The sequence below is a fragment of the Cricetulus griseus genome, chromosome 5 (genome assembly GCF_003668045.3).
Source record: "Cricetulus griseus strain 17A/GY chromosome 5, alternate assembly CriGri-PICRH-1.0, whole genome shotgun sequence".
NCBI lineage: Eukaryota > Metazoa > Chordata > Mammalia > Rodentia > Cricetidae > Cricetulus > Cricetulus griseus.
Window position 1 is genome coordinate 149,048,317 of NC_048598.1, and position 21,663 is coordinate 149,069,979.

General features: G+C 45.4%; 1 protein-coding gene across 6 annotated transcripts in view; it reads right to left on the reverse strand.

The window, feature by feature from the left end:
• Positions 1 to 18,931, reverse strand: part of LOC100759473 (neuronal PAS domain-containing protein 3) — a 794,410-nt gene extending 775,479 nt beyond the window's left edge. For all 6 annotated transcript variants that reach the window (XM_035445687.1, XM_035445688.1, XM_035445686.1 and 3 more), the window contains exon 1: positions 18,774 to 18,931. In XM_035445687.1, coding sequence (XP_035301578.1) covers positions 18,774 to 18,931 — 158 coding nt within the window. The remainder of the gene's footprint in view (positions 1 to 18,773) is intronic.
• Between the last annotated feature and the right edge of the window lie 2,732 nt (positions 18,932 to 21,663).

Sequence of the window (21,663 nt, forward strand, 5' to 3'; positions counted from 1 at the left end):
TGATCTTATTCTACATATGATACATAGAGTACATACATAGGTGATCTACAGATAAAGAATTCAGAGATTGATTGCTGCACAGGTATACCCATGCACTTCCTGCTCACTATAATTAGGAATTTTCAAGAAAATAGCAAATATGAGATTGTGATGAATTGGGTGAGAATGGCCCTCTAGGCTCATATTTTTAAACACTTGATCCCCAGTTGGTGGAACTGTTTAGAAGGGGTGTGGCCTTGTTGGAAGACATGTGCTACTGAGGACAGGCTTTGAAGTTTCAAAAAGACTCTCACCATCCTGAGTCTGTCTGTCTCTGTCTATCTGTCTTCCTCCCTCCTTTTCTCCTTTCTTCTCCATCTCCTTCTCTCCCTCTCTCTTTCTGCCTCATAGCTGTGTCTCAAGATGTGAACTCTTAGCAACTACGCCACTGTCAAAAATCCCACCATGGAGGTCATGAACTCTAATCCTCTGAAACCATAAGCCCCAAATAAACTCTTTCTTCTGTAAGTTGCCTTGATCATGGCATCTTATCATGGCAACAAAAAAGTACATAATAGACCTCTGAAGAAGTCATTAGTCCACTCTAAGTAAAAAGAGCAAAGCAATCATAAATCTGTAAGTCTGTCTACACTATACTGAATCAATTTACCTTTGTAAGTCAAAAAACATAGAATGAGGTCATTTTTAAAGACAAAGTTTAAGAGTATAAATAGCAGAGTCTGGGTAAGATCATTTCTGCATCTATACTCTAGAAATACAGTTTTCAGAGATGATTCATCCCTAAGCACTCACCTATTGGCCATATCATGCCTGTCACTTCCCTCTCAGCATGCTGCCTAATTTTCAAATATGTTCAGGGATTTGCCACCTTGATCAAACCCAACCAACAAGTCTGTTTACATGAAAGTGCACTGGATGCACTCTCTAACATGACACCGAGCCATGAGCAAAACAGATCACTTTAAAATACATCTATTGGTCCGCCGGAGAAGGAGAAAGGGACAAGATCTCCTGAGAAAATTAGGAGCATGGCAGAAGGGGAGCGGGAGCTAAGAGAATGAGAAGGGGAGAAGAAGATGGGTAAGGAGGACATAAGGGAGCAGGAAGGTTGTGTAGCGGGAAGAATAGAGGAGAACAAAATAAGAGATACCATCAAAGAGGGAGCCAGTATAGGTTTAAAGTGAAATCAGGCACTAGGGAAATGTCCAGAGATCTACAAGGATGACACCAACTAACCTTCTAAGCAACAGTGGAGAATCTACCTAACTTATATACCATCCTAGAGCCTTCATCCAACAGCTGATGGAAGTAGAAGCAGATACCCACAGCTAAAAACTGAACTGAACTGGAATCCAGTTGCAGAGAATGAGGACTGATGAGCAAAAGGGTCAAGATCATGCTGGTGAAACCCACAGAAACAGCTGACCTGATCAAGAAGGAGCTCTTGGCCCCCAGACTGATCACTGGGAAACCAGCATGGAACTGATCCAGACCCCATGAATGTGGGTGTCAGTGAGGAGGCCTTGTAAATATATGGGGCCCCTTGTAGTAGATCAGTACTTATCTCTAGTATAGGAATGGACTTTGGGAGCCCATTTCACATAGAGAGATACTCCCTCAGCCTAGACACATGAGGGAGGGCCTAGGCCCTATCCCGAAGTATATGACAGACTCTGGTGCCCCCCATGGAAGGCCTCACTCTCCCTGGGGAGCAGAAATGGTATAGGATAGGTAAGGTGTTAGTGGGGGGCAGGGGAGGAGGGGAGGGAGAGGAAATGGGGATTGACATGTAAAACAATCTTGTTTCTAATTTAAATTTAAAAAAAATTAAAAACACATCTATTGCTTCCCATTCACTCCTCTGGATATTCTCCAATAAATTTCTTTTCAAATGTGTTTTGAAAGAAGAAAAAAAATCACTTAACTACCATGTATCTTATGGGATAAATCTTCCATGGCAAGCATCATATTTGTCCCTAATTTTGTAATTTGGTTTAATCCAAATTGTATGAATGCCCAGCACTCAGGAGGCAGAGGCAGGAGGATCTCTGTGAGTTCGAGGCCAGCCTGGTCTCCAGAGCAAGTGCCAGGATAGGCTCCAAAGCTACACAGAGAAACCCTGTCTTGAAAACCAAAAAAAAAAAAAAAAAAAAAAAACAAAGGAAAAAAACAAAGAAAAAGAAAGAAAGAAAAGAAAAGAAAAGAAAAAGAAACAAATCGTATGAATGAGGAATGCATTCGTAGGCCTTCAGGCCATTAGCAAAAGAATCTGCCATGGACTTCAGCTCTTTATTTTGTTCTATATGTCCAAGTTTACAGCACATATTTACTGACTTTATCGTTAGGACTGCTTGCATCTCAATGCACAAATGAAAAAGCGGAGGCATTAAGAGATGAAAGGCCTGTGTGGGACTACTTCTTAGAAGGATAAAGGAGATCTGCTGTCCCGTGTCTAGCCTTTCTAAGATTCTGCCGAAGTTTCCAAGGGTCACTGACGAGAGGAAGTCCTTGTGTTACCCTGACCATCTCAGCACCTATGGTTTCTTTCTCAATGATGAGCTCATTACTAAGCAATGGCACTCTTGCTTCTTACCTGCTCCCTCTCACACAAAGACTGGCATCTTTCGGCTCAGCCTGACTTTGGTGCTCTCTGCCGCTTCTGCCATAGTGTATTTCACAGGCAATTTAAATCTCCTGATTCAGCAGTGTGATGTGCTATCACACTTACTGCTCCCTCTTAAAATACAGAAGCCACATTGGCTAGAGGATGGTGCCACTTGCACAAAGGAGGCACAGCACCATCCTCTCAGTGACTGTATGGGCACATGGGCATGACACAGAAACAGCCTTAGGAAACACTAACATTCTGAAGAGAAAGGCAAAGATGTAGTAGAAGTCTTTCTTTTGGTTAAGAACCAAAATCTTGCTAGCAGTTTTATTAAATTTGAAATTAAAGCTAAAATATGGAGGTACCTAACTTTTACAACTAGAATCTTCCTTATATTAATGGGAAGTCACTTGTTTTATTTCTTAAATGTTCTAGATTTCCTTACCCTAAAACTAAAATTAAGAAAATGATGCAACTGCCGAGCAGTACAGGTTAAAGGAAGAGGCATGCACAAGGGCCGCAGCTCTCTGTACTGCTCACTAGAACTCTTGCATATATAATTCCATTATACTTTTATAATTCAGCATTTTGAAAATGCTTTTGAGCCATTAATCTATTTTCCTGGTTAAAATTCTTTGAGATGTTCTTAACAAGAGTCTTAGATAATGAATTTGCGCAAACTCTGGAACAATCTTTACAGTATTATCATTCTCATTAATTTTCGGAACTACCCACTGTGTTGAGATGATTGTCATGGACCTAAGACTTCAATTTGGCTAAATATTTTTGCATATATTTCAACATATAAGTAACTAACAGATGTTTAGATGTTAAGTTGGTATGGAAGCTACAGTAAAATGTGTTTACTTTAATCTCATGATTACCTTGCCACACTAATTCTTATTTTACTGTCTCTTTCCCACTTACGCAATTTCATCTATATTTTGGTCATCAGTGGATCACAAGTTCCAAAAACCCTTCAAACATAACAATTCTTTGAATCTGTGGAATCCAAGCCATTTGTGCAAAGGCAATATCCAACATCCTGGCATCCGAAGCTTTTAAGAAGGATAATGTAGAAACTCCAATACTGTTTTTATGAATCCTTCCCAAGCACAGTAGTAAATGTTCTCCTTTCCCTTTCCATTGCCATTTTCTTCCTTTCAAGACAGAGTGGTTTCTTTCCGTTTGTATATTATTTGGCTTTAGCAACCTGATAGATGATACTGCTCCAAGCTGACAGCAAAGGATGGGTATGAAGCTCAAAACAACATTCCTTCGTAAGAGTTAACGCAGTTGTATTCCATACTTTCAGGCGGCTCCTTTGCTCGTTGCCTCTTGGTTATCTCCCAAGCCTGCTTCCCCTGCCATTGTTTCATCCTTTAGCATTCACATATCAGAGCACTAAGTATTTCATTACTGGTTTATCTGTCCAGAGGCTTGAGGAGCCGTAACAATTAACCCTCCCTTCACAGTGATTGATACAGGCTTTGCTTTCAATTTGTTCCACTACACAGATCATGAAATTCTGAATGCAATCATCCTCATTGACCTACACTTTCAAACGCACAGCTACAATGAGACGAAAGTAATTATGAAGAGGAGGAACACAGGAGCACAGAGATCTGAGACCAAGTCTTTGAAAAATCTGTGAGATGACCTTCTGGCAAAATTGGCAAATTCTTATGCTCAGGAAATTCTTATGACAGTTGTGTGCCTCTGTCTTAAGAGCATTTAGTGCAAGCTGACCCATGCACCGTGTGGAGACAGTACTGGGGTGGTATGCACTTGGGAAACTGTATAAGGCCACTACGACTCTGACACAGGTAGAGTTAAACCCCTTATATCATAGCTTCATTGGTGCAAATGTTCTCAGCAAACTAAACTCCCTGATTTGGGTTAAAAAGAAAAAATCCTTGCCCATAGCAGAGAATCCAGAGCGAATCTTCTAGAAAGAGTCATTGACCTGAACTACCCTCTTCCCTCTCCCCTCCCTTTAGATGAAGATTCGCCTTAAGAAATGAATACATTTTTCACAAAGTCTGAAAAATAGCTTCAAATAAATATTAATCTACTGCAATCGATATATATGAGGAATGGAGAGGCACTGGTAGGAGAGTAGTGAGTATAGAACTATATTAAAACAAGGGTTGCAGTTAAAGAAAATCAGGGTGGAAAGGGAGGCAATGGGCCTGAGGCTCTAATCACAGAGCAGAGTGATGGAGATGAAGCAATACTGCATGGATTAGCAATGAATTATTTTGAACCATAATCATATGCCTGCACAGAAGACAGGCAAAAACTAACCATTACTCACAAACTGATCTGCTGATTGAAAGAGTGAGAAAAGGAGAGAGAGAGAGAGAGAGGCTTCTATGCTAAACTAATTCAGAATAATGAAAACCTAAAAATGTGGTTATACCTCAAGCAACATTTTATTTTTAATGTCTGCCACTTACTACCTAATATGGAGAGTTTAGAATATAAACTGTAAAGTGCTTGGATTCAAACAGGATTAAAACGATCATTTGCTTGAAGATTAGGATGTGATAGATCTCCTCCAGTCTGCTTTTCTTTTTTGTGCAATCAAGCCATTTACAGATAATGTGCGCCACTCCCCAAATAAAAAGGAATGTAAGTATTTAGATCTGAAGAGGTAACAGCACTCACAGAATCAACTTCAACGGGAGAATCTGAAAAATTCATATCAAATGGAGATTCGATTGTTAGAACTAATTTTGTTGGGAATGAAAAAAAAATCAGAACCGTTGGTGGCATGAGATTCTTCGGAACAGACTGTTTAAATGAAGAGCACTTTAATCAGTAGAGGAATCCTCACACTCCTAATGTCTTGCTGTGCATTCTGCAGGTTACAGTAGCAGCTGGTTGAGGTCATATATCTTTTGTGAGCATCCCAAAAAGGCTCACTGCCAGACTGTTAAATTATGAATAAGCAATGAACAAAAGAATGCAGATACGGTGGTGACAAGATAATCCAAGCAAATTTATCTATGACAAATTTCACAGGATTAACAAATTACATTTACACAGAACAATAAAAATTCACAAAAAAAAAAATGATGAGCCTACTTTTCCTCACAGCACTTGGAAAACAAAAAAGTCACCAATCCACTGCAGATATTTAAATTTAACTCAATCTAAAGTAAGACATTTATATAATTCATTCAAGATATCTTTGTAACTTTATTGCATTTTAGGTAGGAATACACAGTCTATCTGCTATGTATTTTATACCTATTTAATGTTGTCAACCATATTAATATATAAACTATACATAGCATGTATGAAAACCTGCACAATAAAAATTCCACTCACATGTTTTCAGAAGCAGATTCTGAAGAGTAAATTATTTTTATAGAAAAAGATACACCTTCATTCAACATAATACATAAAACTATGAAAACATCCTTATTCGTTGATGTCTATGTTTTCTAGGTCCAAAGACAGAGAGGTTCTGCAAACAGTTTCAATTATTCCAGTCGCCCACACCATCTCCTGTAGTCCCTCTGAACAGAGTGCTTCTAAATGAAGTTATGAATGTATCCTTTCATGCAGTGCCGTAGCAAAAAGAAAACACATAGATTTAGGGGGTAAAGTACACTAGCTTCCACTGCTACCACCTACACTTGACTCAATCCAACATTCCCCTTTTTTATAATAAAATCATTTTGTAAATCCTTTTACAAACTTTCAGTAGATGTGATGCAATATTGCATTATTCTGGGATCCCATGAAGACGTATTGAAATGCCAGGAAACTGCACTTGGAAGCACGTGACACAGAGAGCTGTTACATTTCCACACTGCTTGTTAGATACCCAAGGCAGGGCTCTTTAATTGTTTTTAGCATTGGAGCTGATAATAGGATACTGGAATCAAACATGATTTCCCTTAAGATGGTCTGACTGCTACTTTGAATTCTGCAGCCTGTATTCCACTTACGCTTCTCATTGATGTCTGCTTTTGATCTTTGATGTTTTTGTGTATCTCTCTAAATGAGTTCCTACCAATATTTTATCAGGCAACGTTTCTGTGTAAACAAATCGCTGATTGTAAAAAGGAATATCTAATTAAAACCTACAAGCAAAATACTTGCCTTCATCAACCACAAATACTCAAGTATGGCTTACCTAATCTGCTCAAGTCTTGATATTTCTGCTACCCATGTTTAACCCTCTTAACAGCACTTATCCAAAAATGTAAAGATATAAATACCATGCTTGTTGTCACTGCCCTCAACCTGAGAGAGAGCAGACCTGATGCCAGACACTAGAAAAATTAAAGTGTTAGGGAAAGCAACCCTTCATGAAGTTGCTTCTGTGTGTCTGTGTGCCTATCTGTCTCAGTGTGTGCTAGGGAGATGGCTCAGTGGATAAAGTGCTTACAGAACAAGAGTGTGGTCCTGAGTTCAGATTCCCCAGAGTCCACATAAAAGCCTGTAATTTTCATAGTACAATATAGGAGGATGGACAGGAGAATCTCCAGAACTGTGAAGGCCAGCTCGCCCAGGGTCAGTAGCAACAAACACGAGGCCCTGCTTCATACAAGGTGGAATGTAAGGGCAAACACCTGGGGTTGTCCCCTGACCCCCATATGTACATACCCACCATTGGATACAGTAACACACGTATGTGCACACACATACACACATATCATTCACAATTCAAAAGATAAAATAGCCGGGAGGTGATGGTACATGCCTTTAATCCCAGTACTCAGGGAGGCAGAGGCAGAGGCAGAGGCAGAGGCAGAGGCAGAGGCAGAGGCAGAGGCAGAGCAGAGCAGAGGCAGAGGCAGAGGCAGAGGCAGAGGCAGAGGCAGAGGCAGAGGCAGAGGCAGATGGGTCTCTGTGAGTTGGAGGACAGCCTGGTCTACAGGGCTACACCGAGAAACTCTGTCTTGAAAGAAAGATAAAATAATAACCTACCAATTATAAACAGATGGTAGTTTATTTTAATTAAATGAGTAAGTATGTGAGAAATCCTCAGAACAATACCTGTTTATTGGCAGGTTCTTTAAATGCTTTGAATTACCTAGTATCTTTGCAGAGGCCAATTCATAAGAAGGGCCTTCTATATTTTAAATGGTAATGCCCCAAAACACAGTTAGACAGTGAACCCTGTTATTCAGAAATCTCTGTGTTCCTACCAAAGTAAACCTGCAGCTATTGAATTCTTGAGACAAACTAAGACGCAAGGCAAAGTGTAGCATCATGGGTAGAAGGGGATGGGGTATATGTCTGCCAGAAGCTGATCCCTGTAAAGTGAGTCAGCTAAAATGGTGAGGAGAGTACGTGCCGCTGTGGAGTCTGCCTACAAAATGACTAGAATGTTAAAAGGCGAGGAAGGTATACGTGAAATACTCTTCCCACTAGCTCTAGATACACTGCATTTGTGCTGCTCTCCAAACACTCGGTGAAGGCTCAGGGTACAGCACCACCATCCTTTTTGTCACATGGGCCTTTTCCCATTGGCTCAGAAATCCCTAGCTTTAGAAGATCCAAAGCCACAGGCTCTTCACAGTGGTGTGACAGTACATTTCTACAGCACACTGCCCAAGTCTGCATCACAGACAAACCCAAATTCAATCTCCATTTCTGTCACCTTCCATGGGAACAGGAAGCTGCTATTTCCTATGCAGAGATATTAATACTCCCTTGAAGAAAAAGGTGTTGTGACGTGTGCAGATCAGGGTAGCACATGTGCAGAATAAGGCCAGCATCCAATGGCGGTCATTACTGTCCTATGGAACCTATCTCTAAATCCATCAAAAACATCTTTGCTTTTTCTAAAAATTGCTATAACTGCACTTATATTTAAGCATCTTCTTCCTTCCTCCAAGAACATACCATAGACATTAATTACTATTTTTTACAAAGTGAATGCCTACTATCCCAGAAAACTCAACTAATATGGGGGGTCATGAAATTAAAAAAAATATAGAAGACCTTGTCTCTCTGAATTCTGCCCTACTTACTCATACAAGGGGCTGTCTTCTGACTCTAATATCTCATATGTCTAACATAAGGAGAACTCTAACCAAAGGGACTGCTCTTGCAGGATGGGTTATTTAGCTCCAGTCACCAAGGCCATGGTGGAGGCTCCATAAGTAAAGATGTGAAAGAATTAACCAATATTTGTAGTCTGGGGGTCAGGAGCACCCAGATCCTTGGAAACATGGAATTTTCTTCTTGTTTCTGGTGACTCTGTATGCAAGAGTACATGGTATTTCATTTAATTTACCAAGGCTCTGCGCCTTACAAATGTACACAGACAACAAGCCCAAGTATTCTTCAATGTTGTCCCTGCCCCTGGCACTTCAGAGACAGCAGCAGTCATTCCAGTCTTAGTAAACAGTGCATGCCCTGTTTATGCACTACACTAACACTAATATTACTACAGATTATTCTAACTATGTAAGGGTCTATCAAACTTGATACTGCAAATATCCTGTTGATGCTAATGAGGCCCAGCGCAGTAAAAATACCATTCAGTTACAGTTGGTTTATTACACTGCCCAATGAGAAGAAAGAAGAAGGCCTCTTTACTGTGACACACTCTTTACTGTGACAATGCTAACATCATTAATGCAAGCAACTGAATTTTCTCATGAATGTAGAAGTTCTTATCTAATTGTAGATTTAAAAATCCAGTACATGCAACCACGGGAGCATTTAAAAACCAGAGAGTAATATCCACTTAACCAATCTATTAAAATTTTCAGCATATAATTGTATACACATAAAAATGTGTATAGAACAGCAGGAGTTACACTCAGAACTTCAAAATAATTAAATGGTACAATGTAGAAAAAATGACCATATAAATAGGGCGTTGGGAGTCAGCCACTATATCCTGAGTGCTTAGTGTGCCTTAAATTTGGCAGCATTCTGCACAAGAAGGGGTAGCTGTAATTTCAGAAAAGGAAAACAAATATAGTAAGGTTTACATTGGGGTCACTATTAATATTAGAGCACTTGATGGTGTTTATAAGAGAAAACATTCTGTGTGTTGCCCTATAGATACTCCTACACATGAAGTTCCAAAATGTTCTAAATGACACTTCATAGACACGCCTTTATATCTCCCCTCATGGTTGCCTCGTAGCACATCAAACACACGTATATAAATATATACCTGGTCATAGAAAATCTCACAACAGAGCAGGGGCCCTGGGCAGCAGATCCCGATTTAAGTAAATGAAATAGTAGCATGCCCATGAGTCTCAGTCTAAGATCTTGTGCAGGGAACCAAAGGAGTTCCCTGAAATCTCAGCACTCCTATAAAATCACTTTGCTATGAGATAGTTGCTATAAAGAAGGATTGCAAGGGAAGATCAAAACTCCTATCACTAAATCTGTCCTAATTTGTGGGCTCTATTTAAAGGGCAATGTAATGCTGATTTATTGCCAAGAAAGATGTTAATTATGCATAACTTCTAGTCAAAAACATTAAGTCATACTACATATAGTGTGGGAACAATCACCCACACCCACACCCAAAGAATGGACTTAGAGACTTGTAAAGCAGTGGGGTTAAACTTTCAACAGTGGTCTTGCAAGATCAGCTATCCGGTGAGAAGACACAGCCAAGGGTATTACTCAAGTGTCTTATCCCTTAGTGTGAAGGCCCTTCCCCTGGCTTCCCATTGGTTGACTAGTATGGGGTATATGGTATTTCTGACCATCATCTAACCTGCATTATTTCATTATGAGATGCTTCTTTTGCTGACTTCCCCACGTATGTCTACATTTCTCAACAAAGACTTTCCTGCTAGTTCATCCTTCCCCCAGTATCCTGTTTGCTTAGGGACCTTCCAGATGCATGAACTTTGTCACATCAGCAAGCCATTCGTCAAATTTGGCTGCTAGTAATTTTCCACTCGGAGCTCAATTTCTAGTTTGAATGAGGTAGGAGGCTTCAACCAGCAAGTACTGGCTGTTAGGGCAAGGACTCACGGATGCCTGCTTACTTGTAACATGTGAGCCTAAACCTACCAAAGGCATGTTTTGTTCCCAAACAGATGTAATTACACATTATAGTGTGTATTCACATGAGCACTTAAACTTTACTCACAAAATATCACAAACTGGGAAAAAGAATTAAATGATGTTGAATTCTACTTAACTCGTCACTAGATCTCTAGTGAATGGCACATTGCACATTCGCAGTGTCTCTTTGTATCTCTCAGTTCTTAAATCAGAAATTGGGAGTCAGAAAATATTCTGTAATGTGTGGGGTCCTATGTAACACAGGTCACTGTAACTCCTGACTCTGGAACCTCGACATCTAATATCCTCTGTGGTGGATCTACGATATACCCATGCATTACAGTTCTTGTTGACAGCCTGTTGCCTTGGAAATATTTCATTATTTCAGTTTTTCCATTTGTAGACCCTTGGCCTTGTAATATGAAGGCCATCCTATTTCATGTTTTCGATTATCATTTAAGAAATCTTGTGGAGCTATTTATATATATAAGCAAGTGTTAGACAACGCCTATCATCATTTATCACTGTTTAAGCTAGCGCTGTAGGAATACCTTAGGAAAAGTGCCCACCACCACCTCTACCTTTTAATGCCTTGCAAACCAGCATGGGCACAGCACATGCTTGACACTTCTCTCTAATTTTCTTGGTTATAGGTCCATAGAGCGGAACAACTCTGCGGCAGTGCCATATAATTTGCAGCCTATTAGAGTTTAAAGAAAATCAAACAAGTGTATATACACAAGGTTTTCAACTCATTCTCTCAAGCTCCAGGGCCATACTCTTTGTACGCATGACTCAGGGACGTTTAAGGAGTGCTAAGCTGTCACTAAAGACATTATCAAGAACAAGCTTCTCTGCACCTGACTGTACAGAAAGAACCCTTGCACACTGTTACAAGTGGACACTTGATACATTAGTCATACAATAAAAACAATATATTTCCCTTAGTTTTGATGGTGGGTGTATCTGAAGAACAGGCATGTGCCCATAAACAGCTGTGTGGGATCAGTAAGTTGGGAGCCACTCTTTAAATAAATTGACCAAAAAAACGCTTAAAACAGATCCATAGAAAAACCATCATTCACCCACATATTGGTGTTCAGCTGTTACTGCAGAGAAATACCAGTTACCAGCCGATTCCAGGCCCAAAGTACAAACCACGGTAGAATGACAGACTTAGTTGAAAGAAGGTTCTATGAAAAACAACTTCCTTTTAAACAAACCATCTGACTTTCTCATTTCTCGTTACAAAATGAAAACAACTTCTACGTGTGACTTTTACACCTGAAAAGTGTTAAGAGCATTTAAAATCCCGGTAACCCAGTGAATCCTTGGGGTATGAAACAACTGTTTGGATAATGGGCCAAGTTAGTGGTTATGACTGTTTCAAACCGTTTATAACTCCCTCCTCCTTTCTTCTCTAAAAGAGCCTCCATCGCCTAGCCACTTATTACTCCTCCCTCTCCCTATAGGTTACAGTTTCTTATAGCCAACCTTTAAGATGACAGCATCCAAGCTGAACAAGATGCTATTAAAGGACATTAAATTAAATACAGTATATCCTCCTACAACTTCAATCAGAATTTCAGACCAAGTGTTATTTAGTTCAGCTCTCAAGTGGAGCAGAATAACAAATCGCACACTTTGATTTACCTTCCTGGAATGCCAAATGGAGACAGGTGATAAAGAACGCACTCATGCACAGGCTATGAAGTTTCCCCAAGAAATTAATTCTATCTTCAAGATTCCTATCTCAGAGAAATTCCCAAAATGGCACACAAATAGGCCTCTGCTAGAGAGATTACTGGGGCCATCCCAGTAAATGCATTTCCTACCAGCAGAAAAGGGAAGGAAGTAGCTAGGAGGAAAGGAAGGCAGAGAGGAAGGAAGGGAGGACGAGGAGGGGGGGAAGCCATGGGGAGGCAAGGGGGTGGGGTCAATTGTAAACTGATTTCAAAGTATTTATCACCTTGTTAAATGAAAGTCACCATTCAAAGCTTAGGACAATGCTCTGGGAATAGATTTGTCTACAAGAATAAAATATTTAAGGTGTGAATTCTTCATGAGACACAAATATTAAGATCTAAATGTTCATTTTCATCTATCTTCAGACGTCTGGTTTTCTAGCTTGAAAGAAACCATTAATGTGGATATTATTTAACATCTCTTAAAGCTGGATGTCATATGACTCGTTCTCCAGTACATGCTTTTCACCGGAATTATCCATGACCTTAGAATTAGTCGCCTATGCATCTACTTTGAAAAGCTGTTTCCTTAATCCTGATCACTATTTTATGTGGAGGTAATGCATACCAAAAACAAATAAAAAAGAACTCCCAAGACAGTAGGTTTTCTAGATGAACAGTAGTCTGCGTGCCTCCCCATCTCCGCTTGATACATTCAAGCTATGCTGTGTCAAAAATAAAACTATCCATGTGATAACCAAGTCTTGCATCTAAGTAAGCACTTCTCTCGGCTTCTTTTCAAGTTCTCCTAAGCGTGTGAGGAAGGAACCGCTTGATGGGGGGTGAGGGAGCCTGTGGAACTCTGACTGTATTTGTTTTCTTCTTGAATCAACGGGTAACATTTCATACTTCCTACTGAGCCTTTCCTCTTGGAGACAGAAAGAGATATTCACTTTGCTCAAACCGATATGCTATACGCAATTAATGTCATTAACGCTGTCAATTAATAGCAAATAGGCTTCTAAACAAAGTAGGCTGGATGGGCAGCGGGAGGGAAGCACATTGGAGCTGGGGGGCGGGGTTCAGCCACTCGGAAGCCTAACAATGCTGTTCACGTAGGATGGTTAGGGATGTTTTGAACACAAACTCCCTTTCCCGTTGGCTCTAGTAGTTTAACTAACTTCAGACAGACATGCTCCACTGAGCCCCTTGCCTGGATATGCAATTCTCACCAGGAACTTTTTCAAACACACATCCCCAAACAGTAACTAACCGGGTAGAGATGCTCAGACCACTGACACATTTTGGATCTTGCTGTTTGTTTGCTCATTTAGACTAAAGGGGGTTTCATCTTTCTTTTTCTTTCTCTCTTATTATTTTTTTTTCCTGGAGAGGGAGTGGAGAGAAAGGGAGGGCAAGAGCGGGGGGTAAGGGGGGAGGCAGAGTCGGGGACCCACAAGTTGCCCGGCCCAGGGCAGCAGCAGCAGCGGGAGGCGGCGCGCCTGGCTGAGCCCGCCTGGCCTAGCAGCTCTCGGAGACTGCCCCTCGAGCCCTGCGCTCCGCTCCCGCCCCGGCCTCCTCCCCCTCCCCTCCCCCTCCCCAGCTCACTCCCTTCCTAGAGAGCAGCTGCCGCGGGACCTGCGGTGGCCAGGGATCCCCGGCCCCCTCCCTCCCTCCCTCCCGCGGCTCCCGGCACACACAGTGCCTTCTCTTTGGGGTTTTGTCTTTTTTTTTTTTTTATCTTTTTTCCTCTCTTTCTTTTGCTTTTTTTTTCCTCCTGTTTTTTTTTTTTTTTTTTTCCATCAGCGAGTCACTCCATTCGCCGAGCTTAGGAGTGCGACTGCTCGCCGCCCGCCGCCGCCAGAGCCGCTCGCTGCCGCAGCCGCCGCGGGCGGACAATGCGCGCGGGACCCCGGCAGCGCAGCCCCCCGCCCCCGGGACCGCGGGCCGGGCCCCGAGGAGGGCTGCGGAGGGAGTGAGCCCGCCACCCCAGCCGGCGGCGGGAGCTGGGCGCGGGCGGCAGGTTCAATAAACAGAAAAGTGTTACCGTTCTCGCCTGGAAGGATCCTGCTGAAAGCTGGGCTTGGTGGGCGCCATCTTCCTGCAATTTTTTTTCCTCTCTTACTTTTTGCCTCGCTCCCCCCCTCCGGGGCGGGGCGTGGGGAGGGCGGGGGTGTGGCGTGTGCGTGGGCTGCGCGGGAGAGAGTGCGGGCTGCTCGGCGCTCGGGGGGCCCGGCGGGCGGCGGCCGTGGCCGTGGCCGTGGCGGCGGTGGCCGCGCTGCTGAGGCTGGGAGGCTACGGGAAAGTAGTGGGGCCCGAGCGTCGCCGGCGGCCGGACGTCCCCTCGCGCCCGTAGTGCTCCCCGCCGCAGGTCGCCGCCTCCTGGGCCGCCGAGCCTGGTCCTCCCGCTCGGCCGCCGCCGCCGTCCATGCGCTGCCACAGCGCGCGGCCCGGGCCGCCCCGGCTCCCGAGACATGCCCGGCGCGGAGACAGGCGGCCGGCGCGGGCGGCGGCGGAGGAGGGGCGGGCGGCGGGGGAGGCGGCCCGCGCGGTCCCCCGCGGGCAACCCGGCCAGGGCCTCCGGGTGCTCGGGCCGGCGCGCGCCGCAAGCGCCCTCGCCGCAGCCACCGGGGTCGGGCCCGTGGGCAGGTGGGGAGCACACCCTCCTGGCAGGCGGGGGTTGGGGGGGACGGACGGCGGGGGCCTAAGAGTGGAGGGACCCGGAGGGGGAGAACACGCAGGGGGTTCCCAGCTTGACCACTGGGAAAGTATTTCTGGGCATTTTCCAGCTGCTTTGCTCCAGAGCTGTTTCTCCGCCTGCAAGCAGATACACACCCCCTTCCCCTCCCCCTCCTCCTTTCCTCTCTCTCTCTCTCTCTCTCTCTCTCTCTCTCTCTCTCTTCTCCCTTCATCCCTCCCTCCCACTCTCTGTGTGTCTCTAGGTGTCTCTGTCTCTGTTTTCTCTTTCTCCTCCCTCTTACCCTCTCTCCCTTTCCTTCCTCCCTCCCTCCGTGCCTCTCTCTCTCTCTCTCTCTCTCTCTCTCTCTCTCTCTCTCTCTCTCTCTCTCTCTCCCTCCCTCCCTCCCTCCCTCCCTCCTTCCCTCTCCCTCTCTCTCATTTGGGGACTGGGAAGCTCGGCTGCTGGCGCAACAACGCCACTCAGTTGCAGTTGCAGTTTCAAACACTTCCCTTCTCTAGAGTATTTCAGCCTGCAGAAAAGAGAGTGGAGATTACAATGCCAAGAGAGTGGGTTGGACCGTCCTGGTGGGGGGGGGGGCGGTAAGGGGCAGTGGAAATAAAAGCGTGAGGTGATGTGTCTTGAGCTAGCCAAGGCCAGCAGGCCCAACAGCCCTGTGTCTCTGAGCAAGGATGCAGGACCTGCACCTTGTGACTCTGGCGCCCTCAGCCAGGAGCCAGAGCTGGAACATCTGCATTTTTTTCACGTGCTTACAGATATGCTGACCCCAGGGTTCACAGGCCAGTCCCCATGCCTTGAAATGCAGTTACATACAAATGCCATTGCAGAGCCAGGTCCTAGTACCTAGGACTGGATTGCTGGCCTCTGGAATCTAGTCCGGTCACCTCATCATTAAACTGCCCAGCCAGGCCTAGAGAAACGGCGACTCAATGCAGAGCCAGCGGGAATCCTATTGCCTGAAGAGACCCTGGGCAGAGCATTTGTCCACTGTGCCTCTACGGAAAGAGGGCAACTCCCTTTTTTTTTTTTTTTTTTTTTTTTTTTTCAGACTAGGGCCAGCCCTGCACTACATTAGCCAGGCAAGAAAGACACCCAAGACAGCTCCACATTGAACAAATGAGAGAGTCTGATGGGAAACATTCTTAAGTGAAGCCATCCATGCCTTCCGCTTATGGGGCCGGGTAGGTACCCAATAGGTGTCCCCTTCCTGTAAAGTAGGGAAGGGATTCTGAACCTCCACTGAATACACAAATGTATGGTGGTAAAAGGTGCAGACATCTTCAGGATGTTGAATACTCTTTGGAGTCGTCATTAGGACACTCCACAGGTAGAAGAAATAGAGAATGGTTGAGAAATGAACTGGATCAGTGAAGGGTGCTGCTTACAAGACAAATGGGGGCTAGCAAAGGAGGGGGAGAGTTAGCCTGGTGGAAGTTCTCCTTCCAGAAGAGATACAATCTAGGGCAATTCTGCCCAAAGGTGACAAATAAGAGAAGTTTGTGTTATCTCCACAGGCAGACCACTGCTTGAAAACCCACTCCTATCACCCCCATCAAACTTCCCCCAAATATATTTTTTTTTAATTTTAATGATGTGCCCAGGTATCTGGGTGGAAATTAAATCTACCCTCAGAACCCTGAAGCCTGTGCTGGTGAACTGTGAAAGGAGACTCCTGGCTTAAACCTTACCTCCAACACCTGCCAGTAATTTTCTTGCCCAACTCTTCTGCCCCCACATTAACTAAAATTAAAGACAGTAACAGGTGTCATGAGAGCTGAGTAACAAAACCAAAGGAAACTTCACTGTCATTACTATCATCTTACCTTCTGTCCCTATAAGAGAACATTTAAATCAAATCAACGGCAGGAATAAAGCACACCAAAGGAGGACTTTGAGAATTCTTTTTTAAAACCCTTGTCTTTAGAAGATCAGTGAGATTGAGGTTTAACAAGTGGCCTGAGTCCCAAAAAGAAGTGTCAAAGGGAAGTGTTGAGGCAGACACTGCAGAGACTGTCCCTGGTGCTCCTGACTTGAAGGAAGATGAACCCCAAGATCATCTGTTTCTAAAGGACAATGCCAATGCTGAGAAAAAAAACCTAAAAGCCTAGATTCTTGACAGCCCCTTATGGCCAATTTACATCTTATAGGTCAGTTCCAGTTCCTGGAGGTCCCTGGAATTGTCCAAAGGCCATGTGACATTTCTGACCCTTGAATCTCTTCTTCACAAACCACACTATTGTCACTATTGCCTACACTTCCTAGTTAAAGTGACCGCTGGATCCTATTGTTATTTAAATGTTTTATAAATGACCAAAATCCATACCTGAACCATAAAAAGGAAAAATGAATTCTCTACTGGTGTTCTATGTTTGGAAGATGTCCAGATCTTTTTTATTAAAGGTTCTTGTAACTGCTGGAGTAAAACAAGTCTAAAATAATTTAAGCAAAAAAAAAAAAAATCTCTTTGACCAAGATTAGCCGCCTTTTGAGTTATTTTCAATGACTTCTTTTTTAAACTTTTGACAATAAGCAGGGCATGTAATGAAGTCTTCTACAGAATATTTGCAGTTACATGAACTGAACTTGGAATATACTGTGTTAGACAAAATCTAGTCACTGGGCCACTGGTTACAAGGCACAAAATATAGCAATGACAGATTACTGTAACCTTTGCAGTTTAAATACTGTTGTTTCAAACCAAGGGTTCTCAAATCAATGAAGTTTCAAATATGAGGTAAAATGGTAATTTGAATTATGCATTGTGTATTTTTAGGCTAAATGCCATTGGCAAATCTCTCAGATGTTTAATCGTGTACAATCTGGGAAACACAAATATTTAATTTCACACTCTTATGTGCTCTTTTTTCCCCCTTCCATCTACCATAAAATTGAGCCCCATGAATGAAGAGTTTACCTTTTTTGATTACATTGTTGGTTTTTCTCATAGCGTTTTTGTAGATCACATTGTCAATAAAATCTTGGAAAATCGAAAGTTATCCTTAAGGAAAAACTTTAGGGTTAGAGAGCTGTTGGTGATAAATTAATTTCTCTTTATTTCCTAACCGAATCAAAGGGTGTTCCATGTTTCAGTGGCAATCAGTTTTTAATCTAGAAAAAATACAAGTAAATTCTACCTTAAAACTTCCTTCCAAGCCTAACTTTTGTAAAATTTGCTTCTTGTATCTTGGAATCTCATCCATTTGCATTATAATGCGTTTAAGATGAATACTAACAGCGCCTAAGAGATTCGGATTTCACGTCGTATTTCCTTGTAGTAACAGGTGACATGATCACACTTTTAGGTAGAATTACAAGTCTATCGCTGCACATGAAAATCGTTTCTACCCTATTTGGAAACAAACGATCAATCAGCCTCCGATGATCAATTGCTCCCCTGGCTGTCCGTCAGCGCGGATTCGCACTGGCAGAGACATTGAGAACATTTTGCTGGAAGGGGAGAGGAAGCCCAAACTTTGCAAAAGCATCCAGTGCGGCGTCTCAGACTTCACCGGAACTCTCTGGCTACTCGGGGCTGAGACTCTACGTTCAGGGCCTGGCAGAGGGCAAAGGATGACTTCACTTCGCCAGTGCACTAGAGTGCTTTTCAGTTCAGATTGTGTAATTCCCCCCTTTCCTTCTGTAGCACAGGGAGCAGGCAAAGTGAGCCCTAACGGTATGCGTGAGTGTTCTCAGGCACAAAACAAGAGCAAAGTGAGTCCCACCCCAGGGCCCGGGGCAGGGGCACTATCCCAGCTCGGGCGGGATTACTCACCGCTGCTGGTAGGAGGTGATGCCCTGGACGTTCTGCGGGGTGCCGTTGGCCGCGGCTCCGGCCCTCCCCATGCCCGCACCGGCCGGTACCCCAGCGGTTGCCCCGCCGGCCGCCGCGGCCGTCACCTGCACGCTGAAATCCGGAAAGATTCGGATCATCGCCGCGGCTTGGAGCCCCAGGCACGGTTGCTCTGGGCTCAGGCTGGCGGGGGCTCAGGCTCGGTTCGGGTGGCGGCGGCAGCAGCAGCGGCGTGAGCGGCGGCGGCGGCAGCAGCGGAGCCAGGCACCAGCCTGCAATCCCATTAGTGAGCCGCGGCCACTGTGCGCGGCGGAGAGGCGCTTTGATGTGCGCGCAGCGGGCTGAGGTGGAAGGGGGGCGAGGAGGAGGTGGGGGGTGTGTGCGAGGGACTTGCAAACAGCAAAACGTGTCAGGGTGGGGCCTTTTCTCCCTTTTGGGGGGCACTGTTGCTCCCCCCTCTTTCCAGGATGTTGCTCTCACTGGCTGCTCCAGCAGCGCCGCGCGAGCCCAGCTGAGGGAAGAAGGGGAGGGGGTGGAGGAGGAAGGATGCACCGGGAGGCTTGGCGAGGACTTGGCCGGTGCAAGGGAATAACGGGCAGTGGAGGGTACATTTCTTTCCCTCCCTCTTCTACACATACACACACACACACACACACACACACACACACACACACACACACACACACACGCAGAGCACACTTCCGATCCAAAGTGCAAGACTGTGGTGCGCTCTCTCTCCTCCTTTCTCTGGAGAAATAACCACCATCTAGGCAAGCTCCAGCCTTCTGTGGCTGCCAGAAACCGGGATCCCAGCCCGCGGGTGTAGGAATGGGGCGCAGAGCTTCCCGTTTCACCCCAGACCCCTCTTTGACCCTATTCTCCATACTAAGCCGTGTAGCCAAGCGCAAGTTGGGTTCCTGGAGAACTTGATACTTATCTCGGAGAGGTGGTTTGCAAAGGCGGAGGGAGTGGGGGGCGCTTTTGTACAATAGAGAGTTTGGACCGCTTAAAAGAAAGGGCTCTTCCCGCTCCTGGTGAGCGGAAGAGTTGGTCCTGGGAAACTTGTGAGGTGGGGTCTGTCGGTCCAGCTAGAGCCGAGTTTGCACTAGTGATCCACCTCTTAACGCCCCCTTTGACCGTGGAAACAAATAAATCAGTAGCCACAATTGAAACGAACTCTGCGAATTCCAACCACCAAGAAAACAAAAAGAGAAAACACGTGCATTTATTTCCTCGCGCCTTCCAGTTACTTCACATTGTTACATCCGCCTTTCATTAGGGGGTGAGGAGGGATACTTGTGGTTTGGATGCGTCTTTTTTAGTGAGACTTGCTGGGGTTTTACTGAGCTGGGGGAAGGGGGACATGGGATTTGATGGTTTCTGCCACCCCTGCCCAGGACCCGGGTTGCACACTTTCTTCCCAATCTTCTGGCTGGTAAGCGGGAGTCGAGTTATGAGATGCAGGCGGGCACAGCCCTTGAGAGACGCTGGGCTCGTGCTCCGCTAGTGTCCCGCACTCAAACCCCTTGCCCAGCTTCGCTGCTGCTGCTGATGCTGCTGCTGCTGCTGCTGCTGCTGCTGCTGCTGCTGCTGCGGCTGCGGCTGCGGCTGCCGCTGCGGCTGCGGCTGCGGCTGCTGCTGCTGGTGGTGGTGATTGTGGCGGTGATGGTGGTGGTGATTTTCCCTTCTGGTACTCTCCTTCCCATTCCGCACACAGCTGGACGCTGCAGCTGAGGGACTAGCTGTCGCTGCACCCTCCACACAAACCCAAGTAACTGTGACTGCCACGCCGCCCTGACCCAGGGCCAATCGCGCTTCTCCCGGCCAGGCACCTGCTTAACCCTTTGAGCCTGGGACGCAGCGGGCCGCCGCGGGACCCAGTGAGGCAGGACCTACTGGCTTGAAGTTGCCAAGGCAGAGTGTGACAGAGCCTCTCTAGCAGGGCATTCCCGCGGTCTAGGAGCCAAATGCCCTCCCTACAGCAGAGCCATGCTATCCCTCCCACCCTGATGGTTCTGGAAACGAGAGGAACTGGACAAAGGCGAGTCTTCGCCCAGGCCCCATCCCGCTCCTGCCAGGGCAACCTCTGGGCGTCCCCAACCCAAGTGGCTTTCGGGAGGAGCCTCCGCGCCCAGCAGTCACAGGGAGACGGAGGGGGAGCTTTGGCTCTCACTGGCCGATCCCACGGCGCAGCTGCGTTTCCATTTTCCTCTCAAAGAAAATGCTTTGGACGGCAGATAATACCAAGAGATATGAAACTGCTTCGTCCCCCACATGTTGCACGTAGAAAGAATCGTAATGAGCATCTGTGGCTTGTGCAAGAGAGTCCATGAGTTAGTTGAAGACCGAAGCAAGGTCCTGACTTCCCGCTTCCGGGTCATTTTCTAGCAGAAGGACTAGCAATCAAACTCACTACCTAACCGTTGAGACCAGGGCTGAGGGCGCCCTGGACTTGTGGGGCGACTGTGAAAAGCTACCTCTTCAAGATCCCCACAGTGGGACAGTGTGACCTCTGCCCATACTCAGCCCAAGACTCACACCTCCTTACCTTGTCCTCTGGACCAGATCTGAAAGGATCTCAGATACTACTAGTCCTTGGCTCTGTGCAGGCTTTCTGCTGAGAGCCTTGAAGCCCATTCTGGAGAGGCCAGGATGCTTTGGGGGCATGCCTGCCTGGGTTAGGGCCAGCAGTGCTGTAACCAAAGGAAACCCAGCGAAGGACTAAGAACTGAGGTTAAAACTGAGTACCTCAGCAGGCAGTGGCTTTCTTTAAATCAGTCTGCATAGTTGGCTCACTGAGGCATTGGTGCTGTCATTGCCACCTGTAGGTAAGCAAACCAAGTAAGGGAGACTTTCAGTGAGTGACTGAGAC